Source organism: Erpetoichthys calabaricus, chromosome 14 (assembly GCF_900747795.2).
Source record: "Erpetoichthys calabaricus chromosome 14, fErpCal1.3, whole genome shotgun sequence".
In the NCBI taxonomy this organism is placed as follows: domain Eukaryota; kingdom Metazoa; phylum Chordata; class Cladistia; order Polypteriformes; family Polypteridae; genus Erpetoichthys; species Erpetoichthys calabaricus.
Window position 1 is genome coordinate 106,639,020 of NC_041407.2, and position 25,749 is coordinate 106,664,768.

Genomic DNA, 25,749 nt, shown 5'->3' on the forward strand with positions numbered 1-25,749 from the left:
GTTGTCCACCAGAATCTCGAGCTGTTTGATCGTATGGAGGGTTCAACAAACACGCTGTACCAGTGCCTGCTCCCCAACCTGACCAGTTAGATGGACCTTTCTGCTCTTCATGTTCATGGCTGTGGTCGTACTGTAGGGGACTCCAGGGAGAGCCCAGTGCCTTTGGTATTGTGAAGATGACAAGTTCTACCGCAGGGTCAAGTCACGTCCACGTTCATGCTATAACTTCTCCAGGAGTAGCCTGACGTGTTTTGAGTTCGGAGGATCACAAATTCTTTACAACACTTTTCTGATGTCCAGGTTCATATTACTGTAAGGTTCTCCTGGAACAGCTAAAGTGCTTTGGTGTCACTAGAACCTTTCTGGTATTCACCACCTCCATGTTCACACACGTGGTTTCTTCCAGTTTTTGATTATCCCCCCCCCCATTTAATTTTGCTGAAGCCTGTCCTCTCCGCTTAGACCCCACTTTGCTTGTCACACGTGAGCCGTTCTTTGGATCCCCTCTCCTTCGTCTAAGGGATCTCGTCTGTCGACGTGTCCAGCCGGGTGACGCGATGCTCTCGATGTGCCCACGGAGGTCGACTCGCACCACGGGACCCCCATGGGCTTGAATGACCGTCTCGTACGATTTTTTTTTTTTGGGCAATGATTTCCTTAAAGTAAGGAAGAGAAAGAGAACATCAGACCAAGTTTATTTGTTAAATCATTTAATCTCCTTTTTATATTAACATTATTAATAACGAGCCAAAAAAAAAGAAAAATCGCACCAAAAACAAAATCTTAATAAAAATCTGAGGAGAAGGAAGGGCAGCAATCAAGCATACAGTACACTTGGACTGGAGACCACAAACCTCGGGAGTTAAGCGCCCACAAAGCAAATTGGGGTGTGGGTGGGGGAGGGGTAGCCATCCTTAATAAAGAAGTGAGCAACACCCCCTCCCCCATTGGCGACCAACGGAGACACGGCACAGTCTGTAGAAAACAGGAACGTCTTGGGGACCCGCTGCTTCACCGGCAGTGACACGCCCGTCACCGGCCTCGGCCGAGTTCCGCCGTTCATCTTTTAATCGATTTTTTTTACGATTTCCGTTTAGTCCGGGTTCTTCTGCACGTGCCACAATCCTCTTCAGGTTGGCAGTAAGACCAATGCCACTGAGGGTAAGAGTTGAGCTGGCAGACTTTTTGCCAAGGAGGATTACAGTCGACGATCTCCTTTTGCGAAAATTGTAGAACCACCGAAGTGAGGTGGGACTGCTGGGACCCGATGGCTTGTCTTCCCATTTTTAATTTTTCGTGTCCTCTGTTCGTCAGGCACAGGCGGGCTGGATGGCTCCTGATTAGTGCAAGTAGCAGAAGTGGAATTTCCTTTTTAAAAAATAAAATGGGACGAAGTGGATGGTAGAAAATCGTGAAGAGGAGCGACGAGCAGCTTTTGAAATACATTGCAAATGGTCTAAAAAAACGAAGGGCAGTCTGAGGGTGGGCGTCTGTCGCTTTTGGAGTAACGTGAAGAGCTGTTGTCCCAGGACAAGACGTTCACCTCCAGCCAATCGGGTTTAGGTTAGGGTTAGGGAAAAAAAAAAAAAAAATCTCGTGGTCCACATTTCAGAGGTAACTGGGGGTGGGGGGTCCTTTGTAAAATCGTAACCATCTGAGGGCGAAGACCCTCCTGTGTGGGCTCACAGCCTTAAGTTAGAAGCCGATTGGTCGAAGGTGAATGTCAGTCCTGGACCGACGAGATCAGAGCCCCCCGACAACTAAGGCACAATGAAATTCGGAACTTGAAGAAAGCAGCAGGGCGCTGGTCCTTTGGGTGGTCTGGGATAGTCGGAGCGGTCAGTGGGGGTCTGTAACATCTCGACATCACGCTGGGGTCTCCCTTTTCCAGCTGTGACTGCTCTCAATGCCAGCTACTGGTTGGTAACGTGGCCTGGGCGAGGACCTGACCGTCCAACCGTAGCCTTGCTGTCTTCTGTGATCTCATGGCCGCTGACGGACTTTAGGCTTCCATGGCGTCCAAGCCCCCCGGCCAGTGAAAGCCCCCCAATGCAGGTCCAGTGAGGACTGATGGAGTGCCCTGCAATAAACCACAGTGCCAGCCTGTTCACCCTCTAAATGGTTGGCATTGATTTCTCCCCCAGACTGTGTGTGCCCCGTACCGATGCCCATGGAGCAATCTGTGGAGTGGCCGACGCCGGTGCCAATTGTTCTGTATAGAGTGGGGGGCCATTTGCCCTTGTGCCGCCAATAGCGGCAGTTTGACAAGCTGGGAGACATCGATATCCGCAAAACATCATGGCACCCCTGACCTGCTCACAGCTGTGGATTTCATCGTTTCCACTACCGACAACCCCACCGAGAACGGTGCCAGGATCAACGTTTCTTTAGAGGGAGCGAAGGACACGAGTGCCTCTCTAATCTTACAAGCCCTTCACTGGGGTCACCGCCTCCCCACCCAAACAGCAAACATTCAAACAGTTAACTAAGTCCTCACAATGTTCATTTTAAAATTTGACAACTAGGAACATCATAACCAGCAAAAACGGGCCGTTAGCACGAGCCGAACCTCAGGGTCACACGTGGCTCGGGATGAAGGTCTGAACTGTCCCTAAATGTAGCAGTGTCTCGTCCTAAGTGCCAAGATGGCCTGTTTACATTCCACATCCAGAATTCATTTTGTTGCACAAACGAGAAAGCGAATGTCCACTCCACGTGGAGACCCTCACGTCAACAATGTGCGCCAATTGTTGTTTTTTTTTCCCTTCAGTTACTATCTTATGTACCTGATTGAAAAGATACGTGTCTGGTTGTTATGTCTGTCATTCCAACAGGTGATGCATCACAAACAACACTGCTTTTACAAAGGACGTGACAGAGACACGGACGGCAAATGTTAACGTTGAGGGCAACGTGGGCTATTTAGATTTCAACTTGTCTTAGATGGGTAGTGCAGCTCGTCCACCTTAATAAAAGGGTCAAGTGTGTGTCTGTCTGGTTGCTGTGTCTCTGTCATTCCAACAGATGGCGCATCACAAACATTTAACACTGCTTTTAGGAATCCCATACCAAATGGCATATAACAGAGACCTACACAATGCATTTGTCATTCCAACAGATGGTGCATCACAAACGTCAAGTCTAATTTTAGGAATTCCATACCAAGTGGCATATAACAGAGACCTACGCATTGCAAAAATATTAAGGCTGATTAATTAGATTTTAATTTGTGTCATTCCAACAGATGGCACATCACAAATGTCAAGTCTAATTTTAGGAATTCCATACCAAATAGCACACAACAGGGACCTGTGCATTGCATTGGTCATTCCAACAGATGGCGCATCACAAACGGCAACTATAATTTTAAGAATTCCATACCAAATGGCATATAACAGAGACCTACACATTGCAAAAATATTAACGCTGATACTTAGATTTTAATTTGTCTTCGGCAGGTAGCACAGTTAGTTACCATTAAATGTTTTCTCTCAATATTTTGTCTTTGCTTTTGGCCTCCAATGCATTCATTTTTCTTTCAGTTGCTATGGAGATGTTAAGTCAAATGATAATGCGAGTTCCAACTGTCTTTAAAATGAAGAAGACAAACGTAAAAGAGCGAAGACAATAAACCACATTAGAGTGTCCGAACTGTGTAAAATGAATGGTGCAGCCCACCCTATATGGGAGGTACTTTCTGCATAAAATTAAAATGCAAGGCCTAATTTGCAGTTTTATTTTCCAAGCCTACCTGCATGAATAGGTCAGGAATTAAAAGGAAAGTGCAGCCCCCCCCCCCCCCCCCATTTGCAATGTCATTTTCAGCCTGAACTGCGATGAAGCTGCAAAAATGAAACCTAAAATTCAAAGAAGCACTGGCGCCACCTGCTGCTCACTGAATTTTCATGTTGAAGCGAATAGCGCGGGGTCAATGGGCGGGGCTTGGCACCTCAATTTCCCACAATTCTTTGTCGCTGCAGAGCCACTTTGATCGACAGGATACTCGTCACTTTCGAGAAATGAAGCTCCTGTTGAGACAGTTCAGGGGGTCCGCTAAGTCGCTCTTGGAGGGCTCCTCCAACCCGATTTTCTAATCAAGACGCCAATCCTTCCCCCTGACGGACCTTAACTTAATTGTACGCCCCGTTAATCCGATGTCCCATTAAACGACTTCTAGTCCAACTTGACGACTGCAGTTGCGGATCTCGTTTGCCGGAGGACCCCCGTTTGCACGACTGGCGTTCGCAGGACTTTCCAGCACAGTTTCACATTTCCAGAGTATCGCATGCTCGCCCTTTTATTTGAGAAGACCTCCAGTGGCAGACCCCTGCGCCTGTGGCCCGAGGTTTGGAGGGTGTGCTGCTGGACATGGGACAGCCTTATGGATACCTATTGGATAGCTTTGAGTACTGAGAAAAGCGCTATATAAATGTAATGAATTATTACTATTATTATTGGATTTCACTCCCCCCTAACCCCCCCACCCCCACTCTTCTATCCTGGCACATAAAACATGAAACATCAGACAGACGACGATCTTCTCTTTGGTCTGGGGGTCCAGAACCCCTTATTCCTCATCGCTGCATTCTACGCATTGTGGTTTTTATTTGATTTGGTTTACAATCGTATTTCTGCCTGATGATTTTTGGGGGTCAGCCACTCTACAGCGCCCCCTAGAGCTACTTGTGGGTGAACGCTCTTTGGCCATCAGCTCTTGGACACGCAGAACTCGCCCCACCGAGTTAAGACCACCTGGTTTGATGTTCTCAGACTGGCTGGCTGGGGCTGTCAGACTACACGACTGTAAATCTCGGCCGGACTAACCAAGACGACGTAAATGAAGGCCCTCAGCGCTGTCAGTCCGCCACGTCGGCTCATTCTTACGTCGTACTTTGGTCGATGTTTTCCTTATCGAGGATCCCCTCTGAATTGGCGTTTCTCGACCCACTGTATTCCCCCCCCCCCATTTATTCTCTTCGTAACCCACCAAGGGAATGAATCGAGTGCGATCGGCGGCCCACCGTCGTTATCCACAAAAGCAACTCCTGACTCGCCAGCAGGGGGAGCCTGTGACCCCAAAAGTGAGTCGACTAAAAATGTGCTTGAGATGATTTGTAAGCTGAAGCACTCGAGCAGGTGGGGGTTTGGGTTAAATGGAGACCCCCCCCCCCCCAGTTACTTTGTCACTTGGATCTTATTGCACAGCACATGTAATATTTATGCTTCATTTTTGTCCTCTCGCATGATGAGATCCCCCCCCCCAACCCGACTAAAATAAGGCATTAAGGGTGCGGGTAAGGGTGTCTTAACAAGCGAGATGATGAAAATAAAAGAATAAAAATATCAACGTGGCCAATAAGTGACTTCAACTGCCAGAATTGACTTCTCATAAAGAAACTGCTTTGGACCGGCAGTGCAGACCCCCTGCTACTGAAGTGGTGGGAACTTTTGCCCACCATGAAGTGTCAACATTCGACATTTCGTACCCAAACAAGCTGTAGAATGACAAGGAGCACGGCTGGTGCCACTGATGTAGCCGGGTGACGACGAGGTGACGGGAGTCTCCACCAGGGGGGCGCCAAGGCATTGCGGGTGAGGCTCGCTCACTGGGTGGTCTCGTTTTGGCACAACTTTGTTATCAACCCGTCAGGAGGCGACGGAGGTGGGACTTCCATGTTTCATGTACGTCTTCCGTGTTGCTGGTTCCTACTGCATACGGCGAGTCCGTGCCAGGCAGCCAGTGCCCAGGTGACTTTTTAAATATGAAGTCTGATGGCCCAAATATTGGAAAATCAAACGTCTGGTCATTCTTTATAAGCTTTTCAACTTCTGTCTGTTTTAAAAAAACACGTTTACTGTTTGGGTGGCACGGTGGCACAGTGGGTAGCGCTGCTGCCTGGCAGTTAGGAGGCCTGAGGTTCACTTCCCAGGTCCTCCCTGCGTGGAGTTTGCATGTTCTCCCCGTGTCTGCGTGGGTTTCCTCCCACAGTCCAAAGACTGGCAGGTTGGGTGCATTGGCGATTCTAAATTGTCCCTGGCGTGTGTGTTGGGCACCCTGCCCGGGGTTTGTTCCTGCCTTGCACCCTGCATTGGCTCCTTGTAGTTAGGACATAGCGAGTTGGATAATGACTGACATTTACTGTTCAAGTTTTAAAATTGTCCTCCACTCGTCAGATACCTGGACATCGGGCACCTCACTTAGAGCGGTGATGAAGTCACCCGCGTGTCCCACAGCACCACTCGACTCAATGCAAGGTGGGCACTTGGTGGGATCTGCACGACTTGGCAGCGTCACACCCGGTCCTGAAGGCCTGGCAGTCGGCTACAAGACGCCTCTCGCTTTTTGATCGAGTAACTGAAGGAAACGATTAAGTGAGCGAGACTTTCTAGAACTTTCCTTTATTTCCGTCTTCTCGAGTTCTGCCCAAACAGAAGATCCTTCAGTCCAGTTCACTCTTTTCTATGACATTCTTACTTACTCTGACGTTCCATCACAGCGCGTCTCCAGCATAACCTCAGCGACTTGATTTGTACAGTCGAGGCCTAAAGGTCTGACAAGGACACCAGTAAGTCTGCTGCCTCCGTGTTTTTAGATCTTTGTGTCAGATGTTTCTCTGGTACACTGAAGTAGAATGACGAGGAGTTCAGAAGTTTCCAAGGCTTTCAGACATGAAGTTTCTGCACAGAGTGTCCATATTTGCAGTGTTGGCCCTTCTTTCTTTTTCAAGACTCCTCTGCAATTCACCCTGGCAGGCTGGCAATCAACTTCTGGGCCCAATCCTGAGTGATGGCAGCCGTCCATTCTTGCATAATCGGAGTTGATGGGTTTTTGTTTGTCCACCCGCCTCTTGACCACAAGTTCTCAATGGGATGAAAGGTCTGGGGAGTTTCCTGGCCGTGGACCCCAAATGTCGATGTTTTGTTCCCCTGAGCCACTCAGTTCCCACTCCGGCACTCCATCATGTTGGTCACCAAACTGTTCTTGGGTGGCTGCTGGAGAAGTTGCCCTCGGAGGAGACCACTGGTCCCATTCTTTATTCATGGCTGAGTTCTTGGGCCAAATTGTGAGTGAGAAGCATGAATGGTCTCAGGATGCTTCACTGTTGGCCTGACACAGGACTGATGGTAGCGCCGCTCAGCTTTTCTTCTCTTCAGTCACAAATCAATGACGATGACTTGACCCCAGCAGTCCAATCCCAGAAGATCAGTCTCCCCCTGATGTTTCTCTTATCTTCTTTGTCGCCCTTCTTGATGCCCATCAGGCCTTCCTTCCCCAAGTCTTCTCCTCACTCACACCTGCCTGCTGCCATTCCTGACCAAGCTCTGCCCTGGCGGTGCCTGCAGCTGAATCCACTTTAGGAGACGCGCCTGTCACTTGCTGGACTTTCTTGGGCGCCCTGACACCTTCTTCACCTCTCTATTGTAACTCCATCGGTGTGACAGAGTGACCTCCAGCCTTGTCCTCATCACATCCGAGTTAATGAGAGGACCACTGAAGTGACGTTGGCAGGGCTGACTTGCAGTTGGTTGATTTTGCGGATGAAGTTCATTTTCATGGCAAAGAGGGACTTTGGAATACATCACCATTCATCTGATCGCTCGTCAGAACATTCTGGAGTCGATGCAAATTGGCATCATAAGAACTGAGGCAGCAGACTTTGTGAAAATTCATATTTGTGTCCTTCTCAAAACTTCTGGCCACGACAGAGTGCGCCTGCTCGTTCTTTCTTTCCATGTCTGATGAGTGCGCCGTGCCACGCGGCTGACTCTGAGAGAAAACTCAAGAGAAACAGTTGGGGCACCAGCCGGGCACCTCCATTGAATTGCTGGCACTGCCAAAATAAAAACGAAATCTAAATTTTCTCATACAAACAAACCCAACAGACTCCAGCTGTAGAACACCCCCAACCCCAAAACCCCCCTTCCGTTGTCGCTTTCTGTTAGACGTCAGTGCCAAGGCTCCCAGTTACACTTCGGTTAAGATTTCAGTTATCTGACTCCCGTCAAGTCAAGCATGTGACAAAAAGCTGCAATCCCATTGGCTGTCCAGCAGAGCGATGGAGGTCTGCCGCTGGGGGGCTCATCTCCCCAAATGGTGTGGCACGGAGCTCCGCCTCCTTCGATAACAGCCTGCCTTATTAGTACCTCGACTGGAAGTGGGCGGAGCCAACCCGCTTAGGCGTCATCCTGGGGGCTGCCTTTGTGAAAAGCAGACAAGTCTTAGAGACACGCCCCCTCTCGTCATGGGGTGGCACTGCTACTTGGAGCCAGAAGGGCGATAAAGAAGACAGCGTCTAAGGAGTGAGGAAGTGTGGGTCCAGTCTGACCGATCATCAGATACAAGTGACGACGCTAAGCTATCATCGTGTCCCATTAGACCGTCCTGCACGATGTTATGTAACACCAGAACTGCGACCTCGTCTGACTTTTATTCTGTCACATCACCAGCCACTGAACCTCCCAGACTTGCCTTCCGGGGTTTTTGTTTTTCTCTCCCTTGTTGTCAACTGGTCACCTCACCACAATACGAGCCGCCATTTTATAGATTTCTACGGGTCTTCATTATGTATTTTGTAAAACCTGCTACTTGTACTTTACGTGTAAACTTGTTACAAGCCTCCGAGTCTGCACTGAGTGAAGAGTCCATCCATCCATTATCCAACCCGCTATATGCTAACTACAGGGTCACGGGGGTCTGCTGGAGCCAATCCCAGCCAACACAGGGCGCAAGGCAGGAAACAAACCACCGGGCAGGGCGCCAGCCCACCGCAGAGCACACACACCCACACACACACACACTAGGGACAATTTAGGATGGCCAATGCACCTAACCTGCAAGTCTTTGGACTGTGGGAGGAGACCAGAGTACTGAGTGAAGAGTGCAAAACGAAAATAAAGTGAATTTAGGGGCAAAGGAAGAAACCAAAACGTGGACGAGGAGCTGACGTTCAGCACAAAGCCTTTCAATGGGCAAGTGAGAAGTGAGTACACGCCTAGCAACAAGCTGGCATCATAACAACCACACACACACACACAAAAAAAACCCTAGCGCCACCCGTTGGAAACAAATTCAGAAAATAGTGATGTGAAGATGTCACCCTGCTAAGGAATACAAAAATATACAGAGAGTGAAAATCAAAATAAAAACGAAACAAAAAAGAAGCAGACCACTAGACTAGCCGACAGTGAGGACTCGCTCTGTTTTTGGTCTGGCGCCCCCTATGCCAGCTACGATTACAGCAACAGAAAGAAGGAAAATGCATGGATGGCTTAATGTGTAATTACAAAATGATTAATTATTATAATTATTGTAATTATTTCATTTTCAAACAAAATATTAGTGTTGATGTGAGAAGAATGGCGTTGCGATGTCAACGTTCACGTTGTTGGAATGAGCTGGCCAGGTCGTATCATCTCGTTCCCATCATGCACTTTGACACGGGATTCAGTTTCGTACTCTGATTTCGGTCGTTTTCTGTTTAAGGATTTCGGAGCACACGTGGGCACAAGTTATGGTGTAAAACAACAAAACGTGGTAATGAATCCCCCCCCCCCCCCCCCCCCCCCAAAAAAAAGTGCGGTTTGCCCAACGACCACATTTTTTTTTAATTACAGTAAAGTCGTGTAACTGCACTTGACCTGCGCTCATCGATGACTTTTTAAAAACGGAATAACTCCGAATATGCAGATTACCTCCGGCTCTGCTTTTTCTTGACATCCCTCCCCGGTTAACGACGTCCCGACTATAGATGTCGCACTTTAACGATGGAGCTTCCATCGAGATACGATAAATGAAATCGAATGGTGTCGAAACGGTATTAACGAATTACTGTTTACATATTTCAATAATTATTCATGTATGTGTTTGTATGCCTTACGCTCACATTAGGGTGGGTTACGTCAGGTCAGGTGTGTACTTGACGCCATTTTCACCGCACACTCCACATGTCTTGCATCTAAAGAAACTGACTGATCAGAGACTGAGGCCTGCCCCTGCCCCCTGTCACGCCATCCAAGCCCTTCTCAGGTATGTAATACCACCCCGGGTCGACAGGGGGCCACGCTGATGCTAGCAGCCTTGCCTTTTTTTTTTGTTCCCTCCATAAGTCTTGAGTGCGGTCAACTGAGCTTCAAAAGGATGACCTCCTGGACGGAGGCGTCTTTGACCGAGGAGCTCCGAGTTTAACGAGTGGTCCAGCGAGCCCACTTGGCTACATGTTTATCGTTTTTGCTTTTGTTTCAGCCTCGTTACCAAACGTGGAGGTCCGCGTCGACACCCTAAAGTACTCCTGTTTGGTTGACCCTTCTTCCCTCGACCACCGCATGCTCGCGTAAAGTCGAAATCAATGAATGCTGGACTGGGCGGGGTGCCGTCACTGAGCGAGACGCGACTGTAAATATTCCACTTTCATGCTTTTGTATCTCGTGAAGACAAAAATCACTTCAAGTCATTATCTCAACATTACAATATAAACCCATAAAAAAAGCAATTTCTGCCTGGGGGGGGTCTGCGTACCTTCAAATAGGTCAGACTGACCATCTCCAGTGTGTATGTGGACCCCCATTCCAACCCCGTAAGTGCTTGGAGTGAGTGGGCCGATGCAGGCTGAGGCGGATCAACACAATTCACATTTTGGTTAAGCAGCACGTTGGTGAACTCTGCCCGGGCCGCAGTGCTCTCTGCTTTTGATGGCTTCCTTATCGTCTCAGTGCTCCTTTTACATGTAAAGACGAGAAAAAAAAAAAAAGGATTTCTAATGGGGTTTGGGGGGGAGTGGTGAAATCATCTAAAAGCAGGCCAGGCAGACGGTTCAAAGGCGTGACGTGTAAGCAAATGGCATAAGAGGCTTTTGTCTCGGTGCGTGACAAGTTCAGGAGCCACGCGCTTTCCAGCAGATGCAGACGGCGGGCCGCGCCCATCACAAAAGGCGACAGCTGCTCCCCCCTGACAAATGTTTCTGGTAGACTTGGCATTCTCACAGGGTAAATCCACAGGATCCAAAATAAATATCGCTTGCTCAGCTTTAACTCCCTGCAGATCTTTCAGTGTGTAACAAGTAAGAAGGCTCAGGGAAGGGCCCGCCAGGGGTGACCTGCAGCAGACCTCCTGCGTCGAATTCCCCAATACCACGTTGGCACGCCTCTGGCAGGACACTTTCTCTCCCCCCTCAGTGTTATCAAATAATTACAGCATCTTGAAACGAAAGACAACAGAACAATTCAAATGCACATTTCAGCCGTTTCCCCCCACTTTTCTTTCACTGGGCTACGGACTTGCGGGGAAACTTCCCAGTCTTGCTGGCTTTCCACCGGAATTGAGAAATTCAGTTAACGTCGGGTAGGACCGCCCCACATGTCAAGACAGCTGCCTTTCAGACGCGTCCCAATGCGTAATACCACGTAGGTTAATAAGTGTGGATTACAAATCACTAACTGGAAAAATGTTAATAGCAAAAACATCGAAGAAATGTGAAGCGGTGGCCTCTGCGACTTTCAGTTCCTTTTCTAAAAAGCCAAACGCGTTCCTCTTGAGGGTCTCTAAAATGCACCTCACTCCAAAAGTCATCGATAATCGTCTTTCTTTGCTATGGCAGTTCTGAATTCACTGAGGGTCCGTAAGTGCCAGGAAGAAAAAAAACAAAAAACAAATCGAACGTCACCTTGACGTAACACGTTTGGATTCGGAACATCGGTCCTTTGTGCTTTTTCTGTCAGCCCTCTTCGCCTCCTCCAAAAAAGGTGGGAGTCTACGCTAGAGGAAGGGTGTTATTGTCGGACGAGGTGGCACATTTCTAAAAAAAAAGTTGGCGAGGACCCTACCGACGATGATTGTTTTTTTTTTTTTTTTTTGAAAGCAGGGGCAAATCTACTTGACGTTGAAGACCATCAGCGGCCGTTCTTCTCGTTTTTGCCAGGGGCTTTTCTTATTTTCTCCCTGGTCGTCTCCCCCTTCCGACTGGTCGTTCATTTCATCTTCTGGGCTGGTCATTGAATCCCTTCGGATCTCGCTGTTACTGCTCCTGGAACTGTTGCCCCGGCTGCGCCCTCTCCTGGGGATGGTGGCCCCTCGTGTCTCCAGACTTTCGTCCAGGAGAGGAGTTAAGGAGTTATCCTCGGGGGAACAAACTGCTGTCCTACTCTCACTGCTGCTTTGCTCCGTGTCGTCCATGTAGGCCAGCTTTGAGTAGGCCATGCTTCCATGGCCGTGTCTATCTCGCTCTTCTTTGATTCTTCTCTGGGGTTTGACCTCGTTCACATCTACGCCCGAATCCAGACTGGCATCATTGCTGCGGCTCCGCTCGTTTCCCTGGAGGTCAATGTAGGAGTGCCTGACGTGCGAATTGGACCGGCCATCCAGGGACACAAACCAGGCCCTCGGATGCGGTTTGACGCCAAGCTCCAAGAGTTTCTTCTCTGTCAGCGTTTGAAGTTCTCCGCTCATCTGAGCCATTGTCGAATCGTTAAAGAGTACGGGAATGCGAACAGGCCCAGTAGACGGATGAGGTGCCCAACCCCGGCCTTCGGGGTCTTCATTCGAATGACTCGCCTGATGTTGCATCTGCTGCTGCTGTTGTGGAGTCAGACCGTGAGCCATGGACATGCCAACCTGCACTTGTATTCCTTCCATCTCTTGCTGCTGGTCCATCATCATCCCCCCTGCCTGCTCTGGGTATTCAGAGGTCAGTCTTATATAGTTAGCTGGTATGACCAGCGTTGGCATCATTTTTCTATACATATTGTCTTTCATGTGGTCAATTGATCCACAGAATATTAGCTGACCGGGCTGAGACAAGGATGTCGGTCGTGCCAAATGATCAACGGACTGAGACATGGTGAAGTCCGGAGGCCGGCCGTCTCCCTTGTGTCCCTGGTAATTATCGAAGGGCGGCGGCAGTGGAGGAGGAGACGGGGGGTCTTGCGTGAAGGCCTTGTTGTCGTTGACGATGTGCCGATGGAGGGTCTCTGTACTCTTGTCCTCCATCGTCTGTTGGGATGCCATAGAGCTGTAACTTCTTCTGTAGTCGTCCAGCAAGGGGGGATCAGAGCCGGAAGGATCGAGGGTGCGCGCGACTTTCATGGGGAAGCTCTCGATGATTTTCTGCCGCTCGTCTCTGAAGACCCCTCTCCGTGTGACGGTGTCCGTGTTCACTTTGCAATGCCTGATTTTGTGAGTGGGGATCTGCTTGAAGAACTCCTCCCGAGAGCTCTCAAAGTCCTGCGAATTTGAAAAGGCCGACTTGAGGATGGGCGTGTGGGTGTCCATGTCCCCGTTGGACGAGGCCGTCTCGATGTGGCCGCCGCTGATCAGGTTGATGTGCGAGGTCGACGTGCACTGATCTTTCTTTGAGGGGTCGAGGGTGGCGGACACCTGCATTTTACGGTGCTGCTGCCGGGGTTTGAGACATCTCCTCCTGCAAGAAACGAAAAAATGTAAAAGTGAACAAACGAGGACTCGAGGGGGTGGGCCAACCGACGGCAGTTCACGGCAAGAAGAAATTGGAACCAAATCTGTGAAGCTGACAGAAAGTTGTGCTGCCATGTGTGTGATCAAGAGTTTAACTGACACAAGAAACGCACAATTACACAATTACTTGGAAGTTTCAGAGCTGCCGTCCCACTCAGGGCTGCCCCATCCACAGTTTTCTCGCCCGATTTAGCGATTGTCAAGCGCCATCTGTGGGAAAAAATTGTTTTTTTGCAGGTTGTGTTTTTTTTTTGGGCGACATTTTAAAAAAACGATGTGTTATTTTCAGTTATTTTTCAAACCCTCCACCCCCACTCCCCATCGAAAATTTTCATCCACCTGTCAAAGCTATCTACTGCTATTTGCACGTGTACAGTACATCTCTTCTTTACCGCTGTAAGATCTCCAAGGGGGACAACCCCACGTGGCAACTGTCACCAAGGTTGTGTGATGGTATCACTCTGTAGGGATGCCCCCCCACCCCCTTCCCTGGGCTCTGATGGCTTGTACCTGACCAGCAGTCAGACCCCCCTGCACTTAAGAAGAGGTCACCGCCCCGAAAGCAAAGCCTGTTCGTTCATAAACGTTCTGCTGAGTCCTGCTGTCTTAACGTACCATGACGCTGATGCAAGATGGGGACCCAAACGGCTTACTGATCTGCATGAGGTGACATCCATTGGTGAATTTCAGCAGGCTTCACTCTCCCTCTGCCCATGACGGCATGTTGTTCAGCAATGGTGCCACCCCGCATGTTCATTTGAGTTTGGCTTTGTCGTGAAGTGGCACGAGTTCGAAAACAACTACTAGAGGGGGTGGTACCGTTAAAATAACCCGACTAGAAGCAAAAACAAATCTTGATAAAAATAAAAAGGCTGTTCAAGTTTCCGAAGAGCACCAGGAGATGCCTGAAACGGAGAGGCGAAATTAAACAAAGTCCTAACATGGAATCCAAAAAGTCTACAGAGAGCAGAGGCTCAAAAATTTTAGTAGACTACAATAACAGAAGAAAAACACAGAATTCAAAAAGGTGAAGTCGAGAGCAGCGCACAGCAGCAAAGAAAACACAAAGCGAGGAACAGAAGATAAACTCGACGAACCGCAAGGAACTATGTGAGGCCCTCCCTTAAATAGGCGGGGATTGACAGGTGACCCAGCCCCTTTTGGGTGGAGCCACCCACAAAACATAAGCGTTATAACCCAGGCCACGCCCCTTTCCCAACACACACACATAGTATAATGTACAAAAGAAACATTAAAACAAATAGACGGGAGCCAAGGGGAAAACGCAAGAGGCTTCAGTAGACAAACAGCTGGGGGTGGCGCTGTGTGTGTGTGTGTGTTCGTATTACCCATAAGCCACTGCCAACGTATTGTACTACATGAGCTTCTCTCTGTTGTGGTTATGGTGTCATTTTCAAGTTAATGTTTGATTGGTGTGTGCGTGTGGTGTGTGTGTGTTGTAATGAATCTGGATTTGATAATCGAGGTGTCTGACAAATAAACTACAATAACCGTGGAAGGTGACTGTTCACTCCAAGGTTATTAAACTTAACAAAAACTAAAATCAAAACTGAAACTATTATTAAAAAACATTTTCGTAAACTGAAATAAAATAACAAAACCGAAATGAAAAACTAAAACTAAACGAAAGTATTAAAGAATCTGAAAAGACTAACTAAAATAAAATCAGTTTACTAAAAATATTTGTAGTTTTCGTTTTTAAATGAATATTCTTGCGCTTAACCCTAAAACAAAGTCATCGACCGCAAGTTGACCACACGTATTCATTCATCCAGTGAACGGCGGCGGGTGTTCACAAAGCATTAGCGGTGACACAGCAAGATGACTACGGGCGTATAAAACGTGTAAAATAGAAAGCGATTTATGTGTCGCCTTTCTTTACGCTTCTTGTAGTTCAAATCAGAATGTGCTGGTTAACAAAACCTTCACTCTATGGACAGAAGAATCCCGAGTGAGTGCCTGCGTTTTGTTGACAGTAATTCACCTGCCATTTCACACACGAGAAATCCTTTTTGAAAATAAAAGATGGAGAGACTGATGGTCATCATACACGATCAGCATATTGTAACTGACCAATCACTTTTACTTTAAAAAAGTAATTTAACAACAAAGCAATACAGAGAGAGGAGAGAGATTAGGAGCAGACGCTGATACAGCACACTGCTGCACCCACCACACGACAAACCAACTCAGGACCCCAGATTGGGACCTGAGTGCAGCCATACAATGGGATTTCTCAATTTTTTTATTTTTAATAAATTTGCAAAAACCTCAAGTAAACATTTTTCATGTTGACATTATGGGGTGTGGTGTGTAGAATTCTGAGGAAAAAAATGAATTTTAATCCATTTTGGAATAAGGCTGTAACATAACAAAATGTGGAAACAGTGATGCACTGTGAATACTTTCTGGATGCACTGTATATAGTGCCTTACATATCTATCTATCTATCTATCTACCTATCTATCTATTATATAGTGCCTTTCATATCTATCTATCTATCTATCTATTATATAGTGCCTTTCATATCTATCTATCTATCTATCTATCTATCTATCTATTATATAGTGCCTTTCATATCTATCTATCTATCTATTATATAGTGCCTTTCATATCTATCTATTATATAGTGCCTTTCATATCTATCTATCTATCTATTATATAGTGCCTTTCATATCTATCTATTTATCTATTCTGCCACCAACCCCCAGGTTTATCCTTGCAGGGCTGGATGCAGATTAACGTCGTACCCAGGACGGAGCAATGGCAGGTTAAGGGCCTTGCTCAAAGGCCCAATGAAGTAGAGCCACTTTTAGTGTTTACGGGATTCAAACTGGCAAACCTTCCGGTTACCTGTGCAAATCCCAAGCCTTGGAGCCACCACTCTGTTCCTCTTAGAAACATCTCAAATATGTATATATACAGTGGAACCTCAGTTTGCGAGCGTAATTTGTTCCGGAAAAGTGCTTGTACTCCAAAGCACTCGTATATCAAAGCGAATTTCCCCATAAGAAATAATGGAAACTCAAGATGATTTGTTCCACAACCCAAAACTATTCATATAAAAATGATTAATACAAAATATAAAGTAAAAATACATCAAACAAATTAACCTTCACTTTACCTCTGAAATGAATCGTAGCTGGTGTGAGGGAGACGAGAGAGAGGAGGAGGAAGAGGGTTATTGTGTATAACGACTTTCACTCTAACTAACGGAATCCCTGCTATCTGTTGGCTCCCTGGAATCTTCTTCTTTTTGGCGACTTTAACAAGGAGCCTCTCCAATGACAGTTGCTTTTGCCTGAAGAGTCGCTGCACTTGGACACAAAATTTAAAAAGAATGCTTTACACACTGTAAGGTTTCTAAACTCTTTTGGGATTCCACCCAATGGGGCAACACACAGAAGAGCGTTCCAAAGCAACCGCAAGGCTCCCAAAACTGTAGCAGTTCGCCATAAAAGCGAATCCGAAAAGATCGCGGACCTGCTGTAAGCGCCTGCCATCGACGGGTGATACAAGGAACATTACAAATGTGCAGGGCACAGTATAACCCGGCCATGACCCTGCCTGACTTCTGTGTCTGTGTGCTACAATAAATAACTGCGCTGTTCCTGTTTCAAGCTTAATAAAGCTGGTGTTGCTAAAGTACTGAGACTCAGCTTCATGTTTTGGGGTGAAGACGGGGACTCACACATTACAACACACACACACACACACGTCACCATGCTATAGTAAACAGTATACACTCATACGGATGTTGACTATACGAGTGAGGCACGCCGACTGAGAATGAGCATGGGAGACGATTACCCACAATCCCGCAGCGAGAGAGAGAGAAGAACAATCAGCTCAGTTGTGATCACATGACGCTCGGCAGACAATGCGTATACATACTACTCGCATTGCAAGACCTCGCTCGTTTATTTTACTAAAAATTTTAGCTCGTCTTGCAAAACACTCATGGACCAAGTTACTCGCAATCCAAGGTTTTACTGTACAGTATATAACTGGAAAATATAACTTGAGAAATCCGCTCAAATGGGACATGCTGACCTCACCAGTTGGCAGACTCCTGTAGTTCCGTGGAGACATTGCCGGCTGTACAAGTTTTGTATTGCTGGTGAGACACTAAACGTACTGATTCACCTCGATCTCATTACAAATTGGCCCATCCTGGGCAAGAAAAGGGAAAAGATGAAAAGTGTCAACAGTCAGTGCACGTTTGTTCAGCACAAATGACATAGAAAATATTTTAAAAATTATAAAATAGTGTCTGCGGTGGGCTGGCGCCCTGTCCGGGGTTTGTTTCCTGCCTTGTGCCCTGTGCTGGCTGGGATTGCCTCCAGCAGACCCCCGTAACCCTGTAGTTAGGATATAGCGGGTTGGATAATGGATGGATGGATAAAATAGCGTGGGCGGCACGGTGGCGCAGTGGGTAGCGCTGCTCTCTCGCAGTTAGGAGGCATGGGTTCGCTTCCCGGGTCCTCCCTGCGTGGAGTTTGCATGTTCTCCCTGTGTCTGCGTGGAATTCCTCCCACAGTCCAGAGACAAGCAGGTTGGGTGTATTGGCGATTCTAAATTGTCCCTATGGTGTGTTTGTATGTGTGTGTGCCCTGCGGTGGGGTGGCGCCCTGCCCGTGGTTTGTTTCCTGCCTTGTGTCCTGTGCTGGCTGGGACTGGCTCCAGCAGACCCCCGTAACCCTGTAGTTAGGACATAGCGGATTGGATAAAATAGTGTAAAATGTTTCATTTCTGGTTTTGATTATGCTTGGTTTTATCAAACAAAAACAAACCCAGACAGTAAGCCATGAAGTGTGGTCAGCTTTCCACTAACATCAAACTCCAATTATATCCAAACTCGCCAAGTGTACAGTTGTGTCTCATTGACGCAAAACTAAAGTCCCCAGTAGCTCTCTAACTGTACCATAATTACTAAAACGAAAACTGAAACTAATAGTTATAAAAATAGAATAGAAATGTCTTTGTGAAATAAAAACTAAAAATACAAGATGAAGGAAAACTAAAACTAAACTGAATTTCCAAGTAAGGTCAGAAAAAATCTAGAAATAAAAACTAATATAAAAAGGCAAAACTCTCGTAGCCTTGGTCCCCACCGTACCTGCAGTAATACAGAAGCAAGCAGAGCAGGATGAGCACGAGGAGAGCCATTGACCCCAGGATGGCAAGCAGGAATATGGTGTGGTAGGTGGTGACGTCGCGAAGTCCTGAGGTGTTCAGTGGCATACCTGCAAAAAAAAAAAAAAAAAAAAAGAAACCCCCGTTTAGTAAGCGCACAACCCCCTCCTGGCGTCTGTCTGAGCTCTGAGATCCATCGGTGAAGAGCTGCTAGGATGTTCTGATCCCTCCTTTACGTCATTTCTGCACCTGCGCTGATGCGTCTTCCACAGACTAATATGGACGCCACAAAAATGACATTCAAGACAATGAAATCAAAGAAGGAATTTGGACGGAGTAGGAAAAGTGTTATGTGACCAAAATGTCTGCAATGCACACTTTCATCACGATGTCCGAATGGTCAGATTTGTAATTTTAAACTGTGATGTATGAAGTAAAACGGGGTCTCTCTGTCCCAAACGTTACGCAGGGCCCTGCAGTTGCTCCTTATTAGATGGAAATGACAAAGAAGCCAGCAGTTCTCCCTCTGCTTTGTTTCCACTTCCACCGGTTGGGGATTCACTGTGTGCACCTCCTTAGAATTTAGTCAAATATTCAGAAACAAAGTGACAGACTGAGAATGACTCCTCCATTTTAGGCTTCAACTCATTTGGAAAGGAAAAAAAGAAATCTACGAAACAAGGACGACCTGACATGGCAGGAGATAAAATCCTAACAAGCCATGAAATGAAATCAGCAGTGAGGACTGTTTTCTAATTAAAGCCACTGTGGCCACTGCCACCCTTCAGGACCATCGATGTTGTCCACCCCTGCTGTAGTCAAAAAATGGCCACTTCAAGACTGATATTTGAAACCTGAGGACGAATATCTGTTATATGTTATGTACAGGATGTTGATGGAGAAGTAGAGAGAAGGTCAGAAGGAGATGCATTGCGTCTTCCATGGACCTGAAGAAAGCAAATGAAAGGGGGCCTTGAGAGGAGCTGTGGTGTTGTATGAGGAAGTCAGGACTGGTAGAGAAGTATATAAGAGTTATACAGGATATGTACGAGGGAAGTGTGACTGTGGTGGGGTAGCGGTAGGAGTGACGGAGGTGGGATTACATCAGGGATCGGCTGAGCCCTTTCTTATCTCCAATGATGATGGACAGGTGGACAGACGAGATTAGACAGGAGTCCCCGTGGAGGAGAGGTGGAGATATGAGAGGAGAGGAATGAAGGTCAGTAGGACCACCACGACAGAATATATGTGTGTGAATGAGAGGGAGGTCAGTGGAATGGTGTGGATGAGGGGAGTAGAGTTGGTGAAGGTGGATGAGTTTAAATACTTGGGATCAACATTACAGAGTAACGGAGATTGTGGAAGAGAGGTGCAGGCTGGGTGGAGAAGAGTGTCAGCAGTGATTTGTGACGGACGGATATCAGCAAGAGTGAAAAGGAAAGTCTACAGGACGGTAATGAGACCAGCTGTGTTATATGGGATGGAGATGGTGGCACAGGAGACAGAACTGTAGGTGGCAGAGTTAAAGATGCTAAGATGTGCATTGGGTGTGACGAGGATGGACAGGATTAGAAATGAGGACATCAGAGGGTCAGCTCAAAGCCAGAGAGGCGAGATTGCGTTGGTTTGGACCTGTGCAGAGTAGAGATGAGGGGTATAATGAGAGAAGGATGCTAAGGATAGAGCTGTCTGGTAGTAGGAGAAGAGGAAGGCCAAAGAGAGGAGGTTTAAGAATGTGGTATGAGAGCACATGCAGGTGATAGGGGTGACAGAGTAAGATGGTGAGGACAGGAAGAGATGGAAGATGATCCACTGTGGCGACCCCCAACGGAAGCAGCCAAAAGAAGAAGAAGAATTTAGATCCAAATCGTACTCAGTTTGTAAGCGCCCCCCCCCCCCCCCCCCCAAATGCCTGATAACGGCCTAATGAGACGACAGATGGTGTCCTGGGGATCTCCTCCCAGATCTGGACCAGGGCATCACTTAGCTCCTGGACAGGCTGAGGCATCGGATGGACCGAAACATAATGTCCCACCCAGAGGTGTTCTATTGGATTGAGGTCAGGCGAGTGAGCGTAAGGGGGGGCCAGTCAATGGGATCAGTTCCTTCATCCTCTCGCCACATGAGGCTGGGCATTGTCGTGCACCAGGAGGAACCAGCATAGGGCCTGACAATGGGTCCAAGGATTTCATCCCGATACCTAATGGCAGTCAAGGTGCCCACCGTTGTCTAGCCTGTGTCTGTGTGTCTATCCATGGATATGCCTCCACAGATATACCATCACTGACCCACCACCAAACCAGTCATGCTGAACGATGTCACAGGCTGCATAACGTTCTCCACGGCTTCTCCAGACACTTTCACGTCTGTCACATGTGCTCAGGGTGAACCTGCTCTCATCTGAGGACATGCAGGTGATGGATGTGACAGAGCAAGATGACAAGGACAGAAAGATATGGAAGAAGATGATCCAGTGTGGCGACCCCTAATGGGAGCAGCTGAAAGAAGAAAGACTATCTGAGCGTGCATACCATGTACTTGCTCAGCTGACACTCTTATCCAAAGTGACTTACTAGAGATAGATTTATTTATTTGGCTGATGCCTTCGTCCAAGGTGACTTACAACATTTATAACACAATTGGTTACATTTCCTTTGGCTTTCCAACTGGAGTCACTTGACCTGCTTAGTGTCACTAGCAGGGTTTGAACCCACAACCTCAGGGTTTGAAATCCAGTGCCTTAACTGCTACGCCCCACTCTTTATTTAGTGCCATCTTTGGGTGACATTTACCGTGTGTGTGTGTGTGTGTGTACACAATGTGATAAAGCGATGCACCGGGAGTTTTTAGTGTCTGTCACTTCTTAAAGGGACTCATGAAAAAGAACAAAAAAAAAAACTCCACTGCATTGGAGCGACCTGCTGAATTTAAAGTAGATGCCCGGCCAGGATGAAGTCTTGTGATTTGCCACTACAGATTTCTGAATGGCGGTTTTAACGCTTGAGTTGAGGGGCTGCAAAAAAATGTTTATATTCTGTTATGTAACAAGAGAGTAGCAAAGGCTTCTTTTGGCCTTCATTAACACTTAAAAAGCTCCAATGACGTGTGGGCAGCTTCACTCTGGGGGGCTCTGCGGTGGTATAACTCAGATCTGCTTCTCTTGATGTTACATATGGGCAGATTGGTGGCAGATGAAGTTTAATGTCAGGAAATGTAAAGAATTACACATAGGAAGGAAAAATGTGAGGTTTGAACACACAATGGGAGGTCGAAAAATCGAGAGTCTACCTTATGAGAAGGATTTAGGAGTCATAATGGACTTGAAGCTATCACCTGCCAGACAGTGTTCAGAAGCCAATAAGAAGGCTCACAGGTTATCTCAGGTGATATAGCGCCTTGACGTGTGGAGTCCAAGTCACAGGAGGTTCTACTCAGCTTTTTAACACACTGGTGAGGCCTCATCTGGAGTCCTGTCTGCAGTTTTGGTTTCCATAAAGACATAACGGCACTAGAAGAAGTCTTGAGAAGAGCGATTGGTCCGATTCAGGGCTACCAGGGGATGAGTTATGGGGAAAGAATTGAGCCTTTACAGTTTAAGCAGAAGAAAATGGAATGGAATGAAATAAGTATTACACACAGGAAGTAAAAATGTGAGGGTTAAACACACAATGGGAGGTCTAAAAACTGAAAGACCACCTTAAGAAAAGGAGTTAGGAGTTGTAGTGAACTCGACATTATCAACTGCCAGACAGTGTGCAGAGGACATTAAGGAGGCTAACAGACTGTCAGGTTATATAGCGCCTTGATGTGTGGAGTACAAGTCACAGGAGGTTCTACTCAGCTTTATAACACACTGGTGAGGCCTCATCTGGAGTCCTGTGTGCAGTTTGGGTCTCCAGGCTACAAAAAGGACATTGCAGCACAAGAGAAGGTCCAGAGAAGATCAACTGGGCTGATTCAGGGCTACAGGGGATGAGTTATGAGGAAAAATTAAAAGAGCTGAGCCTTAAGGAGGTGAAGAGGAGACCTGACTGAAGTGTTTCAAAAGATGAAGGGAATTAGTCCGGTGGATCGAGACGGCAACTTTAAAATGAGTCCATCAAGAACACGGGGACACAGTTGGAAACTTGTGAAGGGGAAATTTCACATTAGGAAGTGTTTCTTTGGACAGAGAACCACAGATACATGGAATAAGCCAGCTTTGCTGGGTTGAATGGCCTGCTCTCAGTTAAATCTTTCTAATTCTCTAATAAATCCAGACAGTGTTCAGAAGCCATTAAGAAAGCTAACAGAATGTCAGGTTATATAGCGCCTTGATGTGTGGAGTACAAGTTACAGGAGGTTCTGCTCAGGCTTTATAACACACTGGTGAGTCCTCATCTGGAGTCCAAGGTGCAGTTTGGGTCTCCATTGAGATGGACCTGGGAGTCCTAGTGGCCTGGTCACTGTCTATGTGTAGGTAGAGGACAGAAGTGATCAAAACATCTAATAGGATGTTAGGGTATATAGCGCCATGATGAGTGGAGTACAAGTCAAGGGAGTTTATTTTAAAGTAAATGTAAAGTATTACATATAGGAGATAAAAATGTTAGATTTGAATACACAATGGGAGGCCTGAAAATCGAGTCCACCTCATGAAAAGAATTTAGGAGTCGCAGTGGACTCGACACCATCACCTGCCAGACGGTGTTCAGAAGCCAATGGCTAACAGACTGTCAGGTTATATAGCGCCTTGACATGTGGAGTACAAGTCACAGGAGGTTCTGCCCAAGCTTTATAACACACTGGTGAGGCCTCATCTGGAGTCCTGGGTGCAGTTTGGGTCACCTGGCTACAAAAAGGACATAGTAGCACTAGAAAAGGTCCAGAGAAGAGCGACGAGGCTGATTCAGGGACTCCAGGGGTTGAGTTATGAGGGAAGATTAAAAGAGCTGAGCCTTAAGGAGATGAAGAGGAGACCTGAGTGAAGTGTTTACAATGATGAAGGGAATTAGTCCAGTGGATCAAGACGGTGACTTTAAAATGAGGTCATCAAGGACATGGGGACACAGCTGGAAACTTGTGAAGGGGAAATTTCACACAAACATTAGGAAGTTTTCCTTTACACAAAGAACGATAGACACTTGGAATAAGTGACCAAGTAGTATGGTGGATAGTAAGGAACTTCAGGGACTTTCAAAACTCGACTTGATGTTTTTTTGGAAAATTAAGTGGACAGAACTGGCGAGCTTTGTGGGGCTGAATGGCCTGTTCTCGTCCAGATTGTTCTAATGTTCTAATATTTGATTAGAACGTCTGTGAATTCTTCATACTGACAACTAACTTTAGCAGCATGTCAATTCTCCGCACTGCACCGACATGAATGACCAGTCGGCTGGTCCGCCCCGCCCATAACCCCCCCCCTCACCCCCACCCCGCCACCCCACCCCACACATCCCAGAGCTCCTTACCTCCAGCTCCGGTAGAGACGGCAGCGACCCAGTAGCCGAGCTGTGGGGCGATGAAGCTCCATGTCAGATGCGTTCCTTCCTTCTTGATGTATCCCGTTCCATTCCTGATCCAGATCCCTGCAAGAAGACTCGGGTAAATAACGACTTCCCGTTTCCTAGCGACGCTCATTTTCTTGCGTTTGGCTGCGCTACTGGATGTCCGATGACAAGCCCGTCTGTAGGGGACACGGAGCTTAAGGGAAAACCTTTGTGGTTTTAATGGCCACTTAGCAGCCCACATAACGTAAAAGAATTCAAAGTCGACTCACAAACATGGGACGTTTCGGACTGTAAGACAGATAAGCAGGAAATCTGCACATAGGCACAAAGTAATAATAATAATAATCCTTTACATTAATGTAGCACTTTTCATAATGAGTGGTGAGCCACTTCATCCACCTGCGTGATGCATCAGCAGCTATTTTTGCAGCCACACATTAACTGTGAGTTGGTGAGAGAGACAGCCAGTTAGACACAGGGGATGATTAGGGGGCCAGAATGACCAGGCCGTGGTGGGCCTGGACATCTTTATGAAGGACCTTTTATGACCTCAGAGAGTCAGGACCTCTCATCTGAAGGACGACGCCCAGTGTCCCCCTGTCACTGCACTGGGGACATTGGGATTCACATACAGACCATTCAAGATAAGCGCTCCCTACTGGCCTCACCGACACCTCTGCCAGCAGCAACCCAAGCTCTTCCCGGATGGTCTCCCATCCAAGATACTGGCCAGTGCCTGAACACAGCTTAGCTTCAGGTGGGTGACCTCTTCTGAAGTGCAGGGGGTGTTTATGGGTATGAGGAAATAAACATAAAGCTTAGGAGAAGCCGACTGTAAATTCTGGTAATGCCTTGTCACACATGTCCCCTGACGAGCGTGACTTGAAGTGATATGCACTACCAGTTTGTGCTGAGAGGGGGCGCTGTCGCTAACAGTATCCTCTCCTTTTGACACAGCCCACCGAAGACGCCGAGTGAGGACACTCCTGTCCAGAGCCAGCCCCGCCCCTTCCGGTCACTTCACCATATAAAGCTGCCACCCAGGCCTCTGTGATAACCGGGACCAACCCTCAAGTCTGATAAGAGCTACAAAGTCAAGAGAGAAGAAAGAACCGGAAGCGCCATTTTTGTTGTTTCTCGCACGGCCGTCTTGCTTTTCTTTCTTTCCTCTCCATTATAGTCGCACATTGGAGTGGTGAAATTTACAAATTGTGATTCTAAAGTATAGGGATTATGGATGGGCTCACCAGACAGATTAAAAAAACATTTATTAATGAAAATAAAAAAGGCTGACATTCCAATCCACAAAATGTAACTGCGTGCAGCCACACATAAGCGCGACGACGTGATGGATTACTGCAGATAGTAGAACATGAGATGCATGCCAACCCAGAGTCGCAGAAGCCGGACGTATAATAAATACATCTGGAGACCACCGGGTGTGAATTGTGCTTAAGAGTGGGTGGGAACAATTAGGCGGCCTCACTGAATGTCACATTTCTGAACCAATCCAACGCCTCGTGAGGGCGGAGCTCAAAGTAGGGGGTGGAGATTCTGAACTGCAAAGATCAGAGGGGCTCTCATTAACCCAGTCTGACAGACAGCAAGCTTCAGATTATGTTAAATCGTTGTGGCCAC

At 47.2% G+C, this 25,749-nt stretch overlaps 1 protein-coding gene and 2 long non-coding RNA genes across 3 annotated transcripts in view; 1 reads left to right on the forward strand and 2 right to left on the reverse strand.

Annotated features, from left to right (window-relative positions):
• LOC127530168 (uncharacterized) overlaps positions 1-25,749 on the forward strand; it is a 556,902-nt gene that overhangs the window by 349,240 nt on the left and 181,913 nt on the right. Inside the window, exon 2 of the long non-coding RNA XR_007936684.1 lies at positions 20,136-20,256. This is a non-coding gene — a long non-coding RNA (uncharacterized LOC127530168). The remainder of the gene's footprint in view (positions 1-20,135; positions 20,257-25,749) is intronic.
• LOC127530174 (uncharacterized) lies at positions 694-3,226 on the reverse strand. Its single transcript, XR_007936693.1, has 2 exons — positions 3,184-3,226; positions 694-3,090 (listed from the first exon to the last, which is right to left on the reverse strand). It is a non-coding gene; the product is annotated as an uncharacterized LOC127530174 (long non-coding RNA).
• The window catches only part of fam171a2a (family with sequence similarity 171 member A2a), a 109,794-nt gene continuing 95,874 nt past the window's right edge, over positions 11,830-25,749 (reverse strand). The window contains exons 6-8 of the mRNA XM_028818589.2: positions 24,073-24,189; positions 18,606-18,732; positions 11,830-13,412 (exon numbers count right to left, since the gene is read on the reverse strand). Of these exons, the coding sequence (XP_028674422.1) occupies positions 11,867-13,412; positions 18,606-18,732; positions 24,073-24,189 (1,790 nt within the window). The 3' untranslated portion in view covers positions 11,830-11,866. The remainder of the gene's footprint in view (positions 13,413-18,605; positions 18,733-24,072; positions 24,190-25,749) is intronic.